General features: G+C 42.2%; 1 protein-coding gene across 2 annotated transcripts in view; it reads right to left on the reverse strand.

The window, feature by feature from the left end:
• Positions 1 to 13,919, reverse strand: part of PTCD2 (pentatricopeptide repeat domain 2) — a 256,012-nt gene that overhangs the window by 91,212 nt on the left and 150,881 nt on the right. For both annotated transcript variants that reach the window (XM_069224151.1, XM_069224144.1), the window contains exons 7-8: positions 12,531 to 12,644; positions 4,318 to 4,392 (exon numbers count right to left, since the gene is read on the reverse strand). In XM_069224151.1, the coding sequence (XP_069080252.1) occupies positions 4,318 to 4,392; positions 12,531 to 12,644 (189 nt within the window). The remainder of the gene's footprint in view (positions 1 to 4,317; positions 4,393 to 12,530; positions 12,645 to 13,919) is intronic.

The raw sequence follows: 13,919 nt of genomic DNA on the forward strand, positions 1-13,919 counted from the left end.
TCCTGCTGAAGCTGGATTTAATATTATTACTATTTTAGAAACGTCAATTTTAGAAAGTGAGCTTTTCTCTGCACTTAAATCTTTCTGTGCCTTACAATCCACGTCTGGCTGGGTTTAAGTGACAGCTCCATATGCATTCACTCAGACACACCCCAAACACAAGCTACTCAGCCTCACTTGCATACATCTGCATTTTGAATGGGTCTTCCTGGGCTGGGAGGGTGGAGGGCCTGGTCTCACACAAAGGACTGCCACACCCCCTACTGGGACCCTGGCAGACAGGATTGAACTGAAAGGGGACCTGGTGCACTTCTAAGCCACTCTTTGAAGTCTCCCCCACTTCAAAGGCACATTTGGGTATATAAACAGGGCCTCTGCCCCTTCCAACTCAGACACTTCCTGGAGAAGAAACTTGTAACCAGAACCTGCATCCTGCCAAGAAGAACTGCCTGGCTGCCCAAAGGACTCACCTGACTGCTTTCTGTGAAGGACTGCTGCCTTGCTGCTCCCTGGCTGCGATGAAGACGTGCTCTCCAAGGGCTTGGATAGAGCTTACCTCCTGTTCCCTGAAGTCTCAGGACCAAAAAGACTTCTCACTTGTAACTGGCCTCCTTGTGCGGCGAAAATTTGATGCACAGCTTGATAAAAACGACGCACAGCCTGCCCCGTGGTGAGTAATTCACTGCACGCCGAACCGGAACAACGCAGAGCTTGTGACTTCGCTCAACAAGCCCAGGATTCCATGCACAGACCCCGGGGCGTCAGAAAACCCCACAACCCGAAGAGGATCCATGACCGAGCACCGGAAATCGACGCACAGCCGTCCCTGCATGGAAACTAAACGACGCATCACTGTGTGCAGCCCGAGAAATCGACGCACACCTCCTTTGTTTCCATGCTTCTCCTCCTCTGTGGCCCCTTCTGGAGATTTTTCAACCAAACCAGGTACTTTGGGCTAAAAAGAGACTTTGTTTGCTTTAAAAAGACTTAAGACACTTTATATCACTTTTCAGTCATATCTCTACATTTACTTACTGCATCGTTGATCGTTTTGACCTGCTAATATCCAGATAAATATTATATGTTTTTCTAAACACTGTGTGGTGTATTTTTGTGGTGCTATATTGTGTTATTGTATGATTTATTGCACAAATACTTTACACATTGCCTTCTAAGTTAAGCCGGACTGCTCAGTGCCAAGCTACCAGAGGGTGGGCACAGGATAATTCGGATTGTGTGTGCCTTACCCTGACTAGAGTGAGGGGTCCTTGCTTGGACAGGGGGTAACCTGACTGCCAACCAAAGACCCCATTTCTAACAGTCAGAGTCCTCAGAGAAGGGGGCCTTGGATTCTTCTTGTGTCTGGCCTAGGGGAATGCAAGAAGGGCAAACATCTTCCTCTTCTACACCAGGGGTCTCTTAAGCCCCGAAAGTGTCAGGCATTTCAGATAACTCTTGTCACTGCATTTTGGATTGAGTCCACCTTCTCTTTCTTCTGTGTCTGAAAGTCCTTTTTGCAACAGAAGGCGAGGCACGTGTCACAGGGGGATGCTCTGAGGTCTGGGGAGACTCAGAGTTTGTAGACCTCGTGGGGTCAACCCAGGCATATTTCGCATTCCATCTAGGTCAGAAATGGAATGGAGTGTGTTCCATTACGTGGTCGTAGGTGCATTATAAACTTTGACCAACGTTGAAGGGAAGTGGCGGGTCAAGGCCATTGTGTGAGAGTCCTGTGGAGCGGAGGTGTCTGGATGGTTGGTGGAAGGAGATATGACTGTTTAGGTACATTGGACCTGAGTTGTGGTGTGCCTTGACTGTGTGATTTGGAGTTTGAATAAAGCACGTTTGTGTAATGGAAGCAGTATAGTTTCCTTAGATGTGGTGTAATGCGAGTTCTGAGTGGGAGTTTTAGGTTGAGCATGGTCAGTAGTCTTCTAGTAAGCTGATTTGTGAGAGGGTGTTCCCATAGTTCAACTTGCTGGTGACTAGGATGAGAGTGACAGTTATTCCGTGTGGCTTGGAAGCCATTGCTTGTTTTTGTCACTGGGGTGGAAGAAGGAGCCACAGATCCTGAAATGGAACCATAAAAGAAAGTAATCCATGGCAAACAAAGCTTCTACTTTGAAGCAGAGTACTGAACGACTGAGCCAGATATGGGATTAAAACAATCTGAGGAGGAGCCTGTGTGCTGATGCATTCTGGACCAAAGGAGGAGTCACGGCTGGTCTTGTGCCTCAAACTTTTTCAAAGAAAACCAATGAGAAATGTCCAGACCCAACACTAGATGGCAGGAGTATGCCACACATGCTATTAACATTTGATTACACAGTGGCTCACAGATTACTATAGCAGCAGGAGTTTTAGTGTTGGGGACTTGATCCTCAACAGAATTTTGGTAGGCCATCCTAGTAGGGGTTGTATTTTGTTTTGTCAATTGCAATATTGAAAGTGTGTGTCATTTTAAGACTGCGAGTTGTCTTATGGGGAAGCATATGTGGTTTCATATTTTTTAATGCTATGACTGTAAGCCTAATAGTTGCCTTCTGGAACTGCTTACGCTGACTATAGTAGACCACTGTGGATCATGGACACAAGCCAATGGTTAAGGTTATAGGCTTGATTGGTTGACTGGGAAGAGCTTTTAAGATCCCACAGGTCCGACCTGTTAATAAAGCATTACGCCAAAGTAAGTATGCCTGACCTACTTATTGTGAAAAGCATATGTTAAAGCTCTTTAGGTGAAGGACTGGCCCCACACTGTGTTAAAGCCTGTAGACAGATATGATAAATGGAACTTTACAGATTACTGCAATAGGCAAGGATTTTGATGCGGATTACCACCCCTGACAAACTCTGGGGATAGAAGATTTGCACTGTAATAATCCTTGCTAGACCCTACTACGAGGGCCTGACAGATTTAGTTGTCTGCCAGGATTTAGTCATAGAAATTTCATAAATAACTTATACAAACATTTACATATATAGATTGTTTTGGGTCAGTCTTCTTCCGTCCTTCATCTTTTTTAATGGCACTCACATTCTGCTTCTACGTGACAGCATACACTATTGGACAGTGGGAAAACCCACTTCAACATTTATTTTTCTGTGAGTGACTGATTTTTGCCAGATCATGTGTGTCTATCCACCTGAGTGCTCTTCGGTGCTATATTTGGTGGGCCAGTACTTTAGTTTACCAGTTTCTCCTTTTATAGAGCTAATTTCATTTCTTTCCTTCTCTTATTTTTTTTGTTATTTTTTTAAATATTTTTTTTAACCTGAAGGTCGCCAGACAGTGCTACTGCTTGCCACGCATTTAATCTGAAATGTGCCACATTCAGCAAGATCACAGCTTCTAAAACAAGCAGCCCTTTTAGATAAATATTGTCCAACAGGCTGTTTGCTTCATTCCACAATGGCTGCCACATTTAGAAGCATTATGCTGCCCATTTTGGATCAGTACAATAATAATACACAATATGATACCAATGTTAGGTTTCCTGAGCAGCCAACATCACATGATAACGTGGACAGAGTACTGTTTTACTGCTTCAAATTGGATGAAAAACATTGCTTCTCAAGGTAGTCGCTATGCTGGAACTTAAAAAAGCATTCTATGTACAGTTAGCATTGCAAGGTATATGATGGTCTTGGGATGTGCTCTTTTATTCTACTATAAAAAAAAAATATTTTGTATAGTCTTGCTCAGTTTGTGTGTGTACTTCATAGTGGATGGTAAATTGGTGAATGCAAAAGTATACTCTGATGACCTTAAAAAAAAAATGTCCACAGTAGAAACTCCACACCTCCTTATGTATTATATAAGGTCTGGGGAGAAAGTATGCTGTACCGCATTATAACACCCCTCTCCATCCCGCTTATTGTGAAATGTTGAATGCAAGAATGAGTCAGTAGGTGTAAGAATGAATGCAAGAGTCATTGTTGAGCAACAGACTGTATGACGTTTTGAGTGGCTAAACTCACTAATAAATGAACAGGTAGTTTCATTTATGAACCGGACCTATTGGCATTGTCAATGCGTATTACATTTGCCTATTTCGTTGCTTTAATTGTAAGCGATCGTCTACAAAATTAACAAAACGCACATTGGCACATCTGTACAGCCAATGCCAAGTGACACACGTTACAGGACAGTTGGTAACCAGTGGTTAGTACAAGATGGCATTCACTTATAAACTTTAAGAGTCCAACTGCGATAATCACAGCAACAGAATGCTGGAATCAGGAGAACACTAGTACGTGGCTAGGATGCACAAAGAACAGCATAAGTGACGTACACACATTGTCGCTCCTACTTACATTAAGGTTGTTACATATTCTGCTGTCTGTATTCATGATGCGTGAAAATATGGATTTGGCCTTCGCAATATCATTCTGAGAGGAAAAGTAAGGGAGAGTCAAATTAAACACCTATCATATCGGTTTTTACACGTATACAAAGGATGGCAATTGATACAATTATGACAAACAGGACAGAGTATAAAATGTGGGAGGTTGTCTAATTACGCAGCGGCCACAGAGCAAATATTTTACAGCATTATTGATCTGTACACAAACATGCGACCGGCTAAAATGAGACACACTCGACATTGCACAAAACACATGCCACTGCCTTCAGATTTGCAGTAGTCTACTTTGAAAATTGCACACTGCTTAAAACGTTTTCTGGTAGCAATACTATTTATGTATTTTACACAGCGCTGGGCAAAACGAACATTTACAATGTTCCACTTGAGAAATCGATCGTATATGGTAGCACATTATAAACTAATTGCAAACACATCAAATAGCATTGATTATTTGTTTTAAAGATGGTTCCCATATTATCCATATATGCCAAAATTGTGTATCAGCCATTTTTTTCAGTGAATTATCGGCAGGTAAAGGATAACACAAACAGTTGGTGTTTACTATGTGCTTTTAACCATAAAGTAATGCTAATAGTTTCAAATTATGGAAGTTTGATCTAACGTTTACAATCACAAGCAACCTCTCCCGAGCATTCAAGCACTGTGAGATTACACTGCCCATTTCTGTCAAGAAAAACCGTATTCGTGTGTTTTAGCTTCGCACTCACCCGATATCAGGAGTCATCTTAACGGTCTCAATCATTACTCCGAGATAAGTTCACACTCGGTGATACGCAGCCACCGCCTAAACTAAAGTTAACTCCTATTCACTCACGAATGACCCTAAAGGACTGCCTTAACCACAACGTACACATTTTTTCTCTCTCTCAACGGGGCGTGGTCTGTGGGTCCTGCATGAAGGTCACTGTTTTTATCTTTCCTTCTGAATAATCCGGTGTTGGACAGATACCTCAGAGCGAGGGCAGGGCCGAGTCTGGAAGGGCACCACATGCTCGACAAAAGAAAGACCATTGCTTGGGCTGGCGTCGTGACTTGGAGGCACTCCCCTGCTGCAGCCTGGGCACATGGGCAGTGTCAGAAGAGGGCGTATTTACACAGGCAGAGGGGCCAGTCCTAGCATTCACTGCTTCCCTCCCGCACACTGCAGGGTCACACTCACTGCCTGCATTGCCCGTCTGTGTGCCTGCGAGCACGAGTAACCATGAGTTCCAACTGGGGTGGGAAGCCCTCGCTGACATCATGGTTAGGGCACAAGAGCAGGCTGAGGGAGACACCTATGGGCTCGCAAGCAGTATTGTGCCTTGTGAGCTGTGGGCAGAAACAATCACAGCAATGTACTGCTCTGTCGGCGTTTCTTATTGGCACACACACAGCATCTTCCTTAGCAGAATGGTGGCCTGCGATTTTGTTTTGGCAAGCTAAGTCACTAAGGTGTGCAGTGCTGGATGTTCAGGAAGAGCATGCGTCTCCTCTCCCTCATCGGAATAACAGTGCAGTCCACTTCATGTGAAGTCCAGCAGTCCTTGTGCTCCATTTATCTCCCCCAACTACACATCTTGCCCTCATTTTTCAGTATAGGCAGTGTACAAAATGACCAGCAACTGGGGAACTCAGCATCAAACTTCCGAGAGACACTTATCTCTTTTGCTCAAGATGTATAAGCTTCTTCCTAGCTACCACTTGAGCATAATCAGGAGAAAGTGGAAGACACAGAGCCTGGGACAAGATAAACGACCAGTTACCCTGTCCTATCAGGATACAATCCTGTCATTTAAGAAAGGAATGAAAAATGTATTTTACTTTATCCACAAACAGCTACTACCTTTACATTGAGAACGAAGCTGGGATTTTCATTAATAGCCTCAGGGTATAGTAGGTTCACTCCTAGAACATCTTAGCGTTAGAGCTGCTTTCTCAAACAAAGCACATTTGGTTATTTCATCGGCAAAATGACTGCCACACAAGACAATTTTAGATCTACAGGAATCGAATATTAGTAACAAATCACTAAGCAAACTCAAATAGACTAATAAACACCCTGGAGGCATATGCTGGGAGAGACCCTTGTTTAATTTAGCGAAGGACGGAAGGGGTTTGTGCTCAGACCTGGACAGTTCATACAATATGCCCTATTTGCTAGGACAGCAAGAGAGATATGGACAGTGTTCTCCAAACACAACTAAAGCATCAGCCACACTCGAAGCAGTACTAGATCTGAAGCAAGATAAGTAAGGAAAGCAGACAAATCAGAAATTACTCTAAGGATAAGGGTGCAATGGGAAGACTGTCATGGAACCCCCAATATATAGAAAGTGGTAGAGTTCTGCCAGGTCAAAAAGCATCCAGTAACATGAGATTCAAACTGGCACACTATTGGCGCCATACTTATTGACCCTGTTGAAGCCAAAGGAAATATGGCCTGGGAGGTCTTCTGTCTGTCCAAGGGTCATGGAGGTGGAGGCCTGCTCTGAATTACGGTAAATGTTACATCCAGACTGTGTCCTATAGCAGGTACCATGCATGAGGCCTCCATCAAACACTGTTTATTGGGAAGCATCACCAAACCAAAAGGCAGGATGAGCTATAGATTGACAGTCTTCAGGGTGATACTGGCAAAACACTCGATTTCTATTTACTGGTTACATCCCCAGGGTCAAACAGCGAAGGAATGGGAAAAAGATTACACTGAATGGTCCTTTGTGGGTAAAATCACAGATTGCACTAACAGGAGAGACTATGAAGTAATAGAGGATCTAGAGCCAGATGTACATACCTTTAAAATATTAACTCCCAAATAGTGTTTTTTCTGAATCACTATATGGTTATCTGTATTCTAAATGGATGAAATGTTTATTTCTTAATTTGTGATTCCTAGTAGGACGCAAATCGCTTTCCCTTATGAATATTAATGAGGTAGGTCACAATATGCGACCCATTAGGAATAACAGCCATCAAAGAGATAGTGGCCTGCTCATGTCAGCAGACCGCTATGTCTGCGATTGCTTTTAATAAAGTATTTTTTTTTCCGTTTGAAAAGAGAAAAATGAAACTTTGAAGTTTCATATTTTAAGAGTAGGCAGTGTCACTGCCTGTTCTTAAAAATTAATTTTTTCAACAATGTCAAAGAGGTCCCCCCATTTGTTAATGGGTTACCCCGACTTATGAAATGTAAAACGATTGTAAAGTATTAAATGTTTTGCGACTGGACTTTGGTTGCAAAATAGTACAACATACCATACCGATTCAGTATTTGAAAGGGAAGCCCAAAACATTCCCCTTCCAAATACCGATTCGCAAATGTAAATTGCTATTCGGTAACAAATTACTGAATAGCCTTTTTAAAATTTGAAAAAGCATTTTTCCTGTTGCAAACAGCCTGATTTTGGGAATCGGGCCGTTCGCAACTGGAAAAATACTTTGTACATCTGGCCCTAAGTCACCAGGGCTGAAATGATCCAGAAACTACTGCCCACGCCAGACCTCTGTGAATTATGAGATGCAGGTGATGAGGTCCGACAGGGTGGAAGAAATGGACTCGAAGTACTGTGTCACGAAACTGCCCAAAAAATTGACTTAGGACTAATTTTATTTATCACAATAATAAAATGTGTCCTGGTGGCGTCTTAGCAGAAGTGTAAGACCAAAATGCATCACAACATCAAGGAGCTGATAATATTTATGAAATAAGGCAAAGTAACGCAATAGAGCACTGAAGCCAAAAATAATATTGACCCGATAAATAAAACTATCACAGGAATATACACTAAACTGCTTACCGTGCCTTATTTAATGAAATTAGACCTACAAAATGTTCTTTAAAATTAATTTTATTTTATTTATTTGGTCTGTGTGAAGAGGAATACATTTGTGTAGGAATTTAACGTAAAACTAAGAAGATGAAGATAGAGTGTTTTTGTTGCACAACTTTCCGAAAAGAAAAAACATTCATCCTTAATCAGGTTGTTTTCTTTGTAAAAAATAAGGAAATAAACCAAGCACCATTGGTCAGCTTTTCGACTGATGTCTACACATGTCAAAACTTGGCAGTCAGAGATCTGACTGGAATGGCGGCCTGAAGATATAAAGGTGCAACAATTCAGGACTCATTTATTGCCCTTGATAAAGGCAGAATCTGATTGTCACCAGGCAAATCATTCATGGAAATCACTAAAGCAGGGTCCGGGAAAATATTCGATACGCCGGAATAATGTCATGTCATTTGAGCAATTTCGCATTATGTTTTTTACTCGAAATTCTCAAAATTATGCAACGCTATATAATTTTGTGCCATTTATTGCAAAAATGTAATACGAGTGCATACCAGCAATGTGGATGACCTGGGCGCAAGCAGATGCTGTTTATTGCACTTTTTGGCGCAAAAATAATTTAATGTTCAAAATTGGTGCTAAGGATGCATTTCGCTGCACTAAATGCTGATTTTGCATTTCACGCAATTAAGTATAATTTTCCCAAAATTCTGTGTAATTACATGTATTTCACACATCCCAAAAAGGCAATTTAGGACTTTTCATCCTGATATTCTGGGGACAAGATGGTTGAGGCTGCAATGATAAAGTGCTCCATCGACTTAACCCAGTCTCCTCCTCTTACAATTGTCTGGATAACATCTGCACAGTCCTCGTGAACGGACTGCCAAACTAACACCGCTGGACAGCAGAATGTTAGGACTCTTGCAGTTCCATGCCCAGTTGGAGATAAGAGATAGCAGCAAGCTTGGCAACACAATGGTTAATACCAACCATCTCAATTCCTGAACTGACACGCCCTGCAAATAGGCCAAACATCGAAACTCATCAACACTCTATTAAGGGAACTACATTTGCAGACAGTCAAGAGCGGTGTTTGGGCAGGATGACCAGTAAAGGACACCAACACCTTCACTCTACCTACAGAGTCAGTTCCATCATTTCCAGCTTTGGGGGGGGGGGGGTAACGGGTAATTGACAAGCAGTGACAGTTTTCATATTCAAAGATTAGAACTGGCGTTTGTTCCGATGGACTATTGAACACTCGCCCTAGATATAACAAAAATACTGCAAAAGAGACGAATACTTATGCTGCCTTGTGGATTGATATTTTCTGATCCGTTGTTCAAGGTGGTGATCAACCAGCACTGCTACAGGATACTTTTATGTGAGCTTTAAGTACATTTTTGTTGGATACTTCTTACGTGCCATTTTTGTATGTGTTGAATACTTGATCAAACCCTTGTAAAGCAGGATATTCTACCAAGTTACAAAGGATTAATTTATCGCTTTAATACATATAAAAAAAACGTTAATTACTAGCAGTGAATACTTCTGCACAGATGATAAATACAGCCGCACTTGTTTAGAAAGCAGGTGCAATAAATAAACCACAAAGCAGGGATTATATGTTCCAGTGTTTTACCTAGTGGAGTCATATGGCAGTGTGAAGCACACACAATGTTTGATATGGATAAGGCAACTGCCTTGGCTACAGGGTCTTTCGTGGCAGCCCACAAAAAGGTCTTCATGCGTGACTGAAAGGCAACAGCGCCTTGAAGAATTCTCGGGTTCCTAGGACAAGAGACAGCCTCCCCCAAGGCCTACTTTTCAGACAGCCCTCCGTGAGGTCTTTTACTTTATCAAGCAGAGGCAGGTTCAATTGCAACGTCTTAGGGGAGGATCAAGGAATCTTGGCAAGGAACAGCCTCAGAAACAGCTGATGTGGTAAGGGAAAGGGGCTTCAACAATTTGTGCAGGCCTGAATGATATCAGCACCAGTCAGACTAACTCTCAAAACAAAAACAGGATACTGACCAGAATACTTATTGGTGCCACAAGTCTCGGGTCTCACCCCATTGCTATGTACAAGAAATCCTGCCAGAAGGGAGCCCTCTGTAATAACAGGGTACTACACCCAGTGAGATAATATAGATGCTCTACTACTTTGTCTTTTTTCATCTTAGATCTAATAAAGAACATTCAATATATTTGGAAAACATTCCACAATAGACATGTCAATGGATAACAGCACTCTTCCAGTCAGGGAGTCATGGAGCCTTGATCTAGAGGACTATATTTATATCCCAATTTAGATGTTGAAACAGTGGATTGTCATTTTTTTCATTCAGAGTATAATTTCTGTATTAGAGTCCTATTGCTAGGCCTACCCCGTGTTCTTTTCAAGTGGGAGTGTAACACAAACAAAGCATAATACTGCACTCTTTGGTGGATGGCAAACACACTGGCAGACGCCAGGTAGACAGGAATATCACTGAGGCTTGCTAGCCAGTGATTTCACATAGCTAGCTACTCAGATGTCCCACATGTTCAGGACTTAAAGATTCATAGAAGGTGGGTTCAGAGACCAAGTGCTGTGTAATAGAAACTATTCTTTTCAGAGACCCTTGTAGGCAATTCAGCCTCTTTAAGGAATTTGCCCGGAGAACACTTAGAAGTGGCATGGTACGGTGCTGCCTCTTAGTAGTTGTGGTCTTCTGTGAAAAATGGTCTCTAGTCAAACTAGAAGACAGTATCTTCTATACTCCGGGTCCTCACGTTTTCTTCTAGTTGTGTTGGGCAAAGAGGTGGTGGTTTACAAAGACATCATCCTAACCAAGATCTTGTTGAAGCAATAAGGGTACTTAGTTCAGATCTCTTAGTCAAAGTGGACTATTAGCAGTTCTCTTCTCTTCAGACTTTTATTACTACCAAGGGCTCTCTTCTGATTTGTCCCACATATCTGTGACCAATGGGAAGCATTCCTGTCCCTGGTTTTGCTCGTCCTTCCCAATAAAAGGGGCATAGTGTGTGGTGTGATCATCTTTACTTCCTACACCTTTTCCCTTCATTCCCAGATTACGTACACCTATTTTAAGGGAACCCCACAGCAGCATTCTGAAAAGAATAGCCTTAGTTCCCCAAATTCAGGCAACTATTCTACTGCTCTGAAACCTGGTCCTGATAGGCCATTCCTCTCCCACTGGAAAACTCATTTACAAAGTTAGTTATTTTTACCTCAAGATATTTGAACCTAATCTCGATGTGAGGAGTTTGGCACAATACTGACTATAAAGCTAGAACGTGCTGAATATGTAGCAAAGCTACTGATTCTCTGGAACACATTGCTCTGACTTACTATAGATTGTGCTCATCTACAAGGCATCATGTTCTGTTTGTGAGAGACAATTTAGGATTGGATGCAAGGTACCCTTTCTATTGGTGTTTGAGAGGCTATTTACCGTTGAAACATAAGAAAACTCTTCAGTGATATCTTCATACTTGAATCTGCTGCTTCTCCAGTGTAAAGGTGTGCTGAGATCATAATCGGATGCTGATGCTAGCGGCATTTGCTGCTAGTGGCACTTGGTGGATGGGGATAGTTTCTCAAGTTCATTGTGTTTGGTCTCGCCTGAGACAGCGCATATGCTCTCGCCTGGAAGACATTTTGTTTACTTAGAGGAGGCTTAGAGCCCGTGCATTGCTTACCAGTGGTTGGCTTCATTATTGCCCTCATTTCCTTGCTTCTCTTTGGTCAGCTGGTCCTGGCTTCATTTTCTCTTTGTGTGTTTGTCTCTCCCCTGAAGCAATGCTGAAGTACTGTTTCCTTGTCCAATGCATGTCCTTCCACTGGTTGCGCTTTCGGAGATACCTTTTTCTTTTACTTGCACCTGCCCCTCTTGGGTTGCTGCTTGCCATGTTGCTACTGCTCCCGCTGACCTCCTGCATTGCGGTTTGTCCCGTCCCTCCCATTTTGTATCTTGCCCCCATTCCTTCCACTCTCTTGCTTGCCAAAGTCCCTCTTGTACTGCTTTGTTGCTTGTCCTGTCTCACTTGCTTTGTTGCTTGCCCTGTGCCTCTGTCCCATCCTGCATTGTTGCTTGACCCTTCCCATCCACCCCCTCCCCTGTTGTTGCTGCCATTTTCCATCCCGCATATTTGTTTACACCTACGGGCCCACTAGAGAAAAAAGCTCTATGACGCAGCCAGTGCTGCCTGCGTCATATAACTCTTCGTTTTCCAACTTTCAGCTATGTCACACTGCTGTAAAACATAGCTGAAGGTCACGCCACTGACAAAGCCTAAAGCTTTCAAATAGGCAAGACATACTGGCTTTCATACATTTATAAAAAATAAAAAGAGAACGAAATTATACCTGTTTCAGAGCCAGTGCAGCAGCAAAGCAGAATGCTTGCCTTGGTATATGTTCTGCTTTCATGTCTATTTCATCCAGCAGCAAGCAACAGATGGAGGGAGATTCTGATCTATTCTGAAAAGAAAAAACATTTATAAAGGGTGATCACATGTTTAAATAAACAGATGCAGCAGACAGATATGCCATCATATTTGCTACATAATTAGAAAAAGCAGGGCAATATAAATATAGAGTGTAGGCCTAAAACGTCGTTCAAAGGGGACATCTGCTGAATGGCTGCCATTGAAGCTCTTAAAACAGACATAAAACAAAGGGGCCATTTTGAATCATTAATGTTGGTGACATAGGATCGGTGGGAATGAGAACTGTGTTTGTTTTTCACTGAAGGGCCCTATACGTGCCAATTCAGTATGGTGGCTACAAACTATTCTGCACAACTGCACACAATATTGAGCTATATTTTTTTAATGCACTTTCATCTCCAATGAAAATTATATACATATCCAAAATTAATTTTTTTGCAATTCCAAAAGCAATATCTCTGAGAATTTAACTGGAATAGAGATTATAGTATAAATCAGAAGAGTTACAGGAGCGTTACTGTAGCACATTTTGGAAAAGGTTTATTAAGTTTAGTTTAGTTTAGTGGATTTGTAGAGAGCATGACTACCCGGAAGCATTCCAGCGCTAAAAACTGTACTGAGAGGAACCAAAAAAACTGGACTATGCTAAAAAGAATAAAGTCTTCAGTTTTCTACAAAAAGAAAGTTCAGAGTTGTCCAGCCGGAGTTCCAAGGGAAGGGAATTCCAAATATTAGCTGCTCTAAACACAAAGGATCTGCCTCCCAATCTTGCTTTCTTAACACAACAGGTAATAATTAGAGCATCCGATGAGGATCTAAGAGATCTCCAAGGGATGTAGGGTGTAATGATTCGTCTGAGAAAAGCCAGACCCTTAGAATGAAGATCTCGGTGCACACGATACACACAGCTTTAAAGTTAATCCTTTGTTGGATAGGAAGCCAGTGGAGGGAGGCTAAGGCTGGTTTGGCTGATAGATGTCGGGGGTGGCCATGAGTAGGTAGGCTGCTGCGCTCTGCACTACCTGCAATCTCCTTAATACGTAGGTGGGAGAGCTAAAAAATAAGACATTTCCATAGTCCAGACAAGACAATATAAGGGCCTGAATAATAAGTCTTCTGGGGGGAAAAGGAAGAAACTTAGAAAATATTCCTAAAGATTCTTAAAAGATTGAAGCAAGTGGCCTCAAGTTTTTTTGAATGACATTCCATTATAAGGTGAGAGTCCAGCCAGAAACCTAAACTTTTTATGGTTTCTTTTGAAGGGCGGAGATCTTTCAGCCCTTCTGGGATAGAAATAGGGGACTTA

This window comes from Pleurodeles waltl, chromosome 1_1, assembly GCF_031143425.1.
Source record: "Pleurodeles waltl isolate 20211129_DDA chromosome 1_1, aPleWal1.hap1.20221129, whole genome shotgun sequence".
In the NCBI taxonomy this organism is placed as follows: Eukaryota; Metazoa; Chordata; class Amphibia; order Caudata; family Salamandridae; genus Pleurodeles; species Pleurodeles waltl.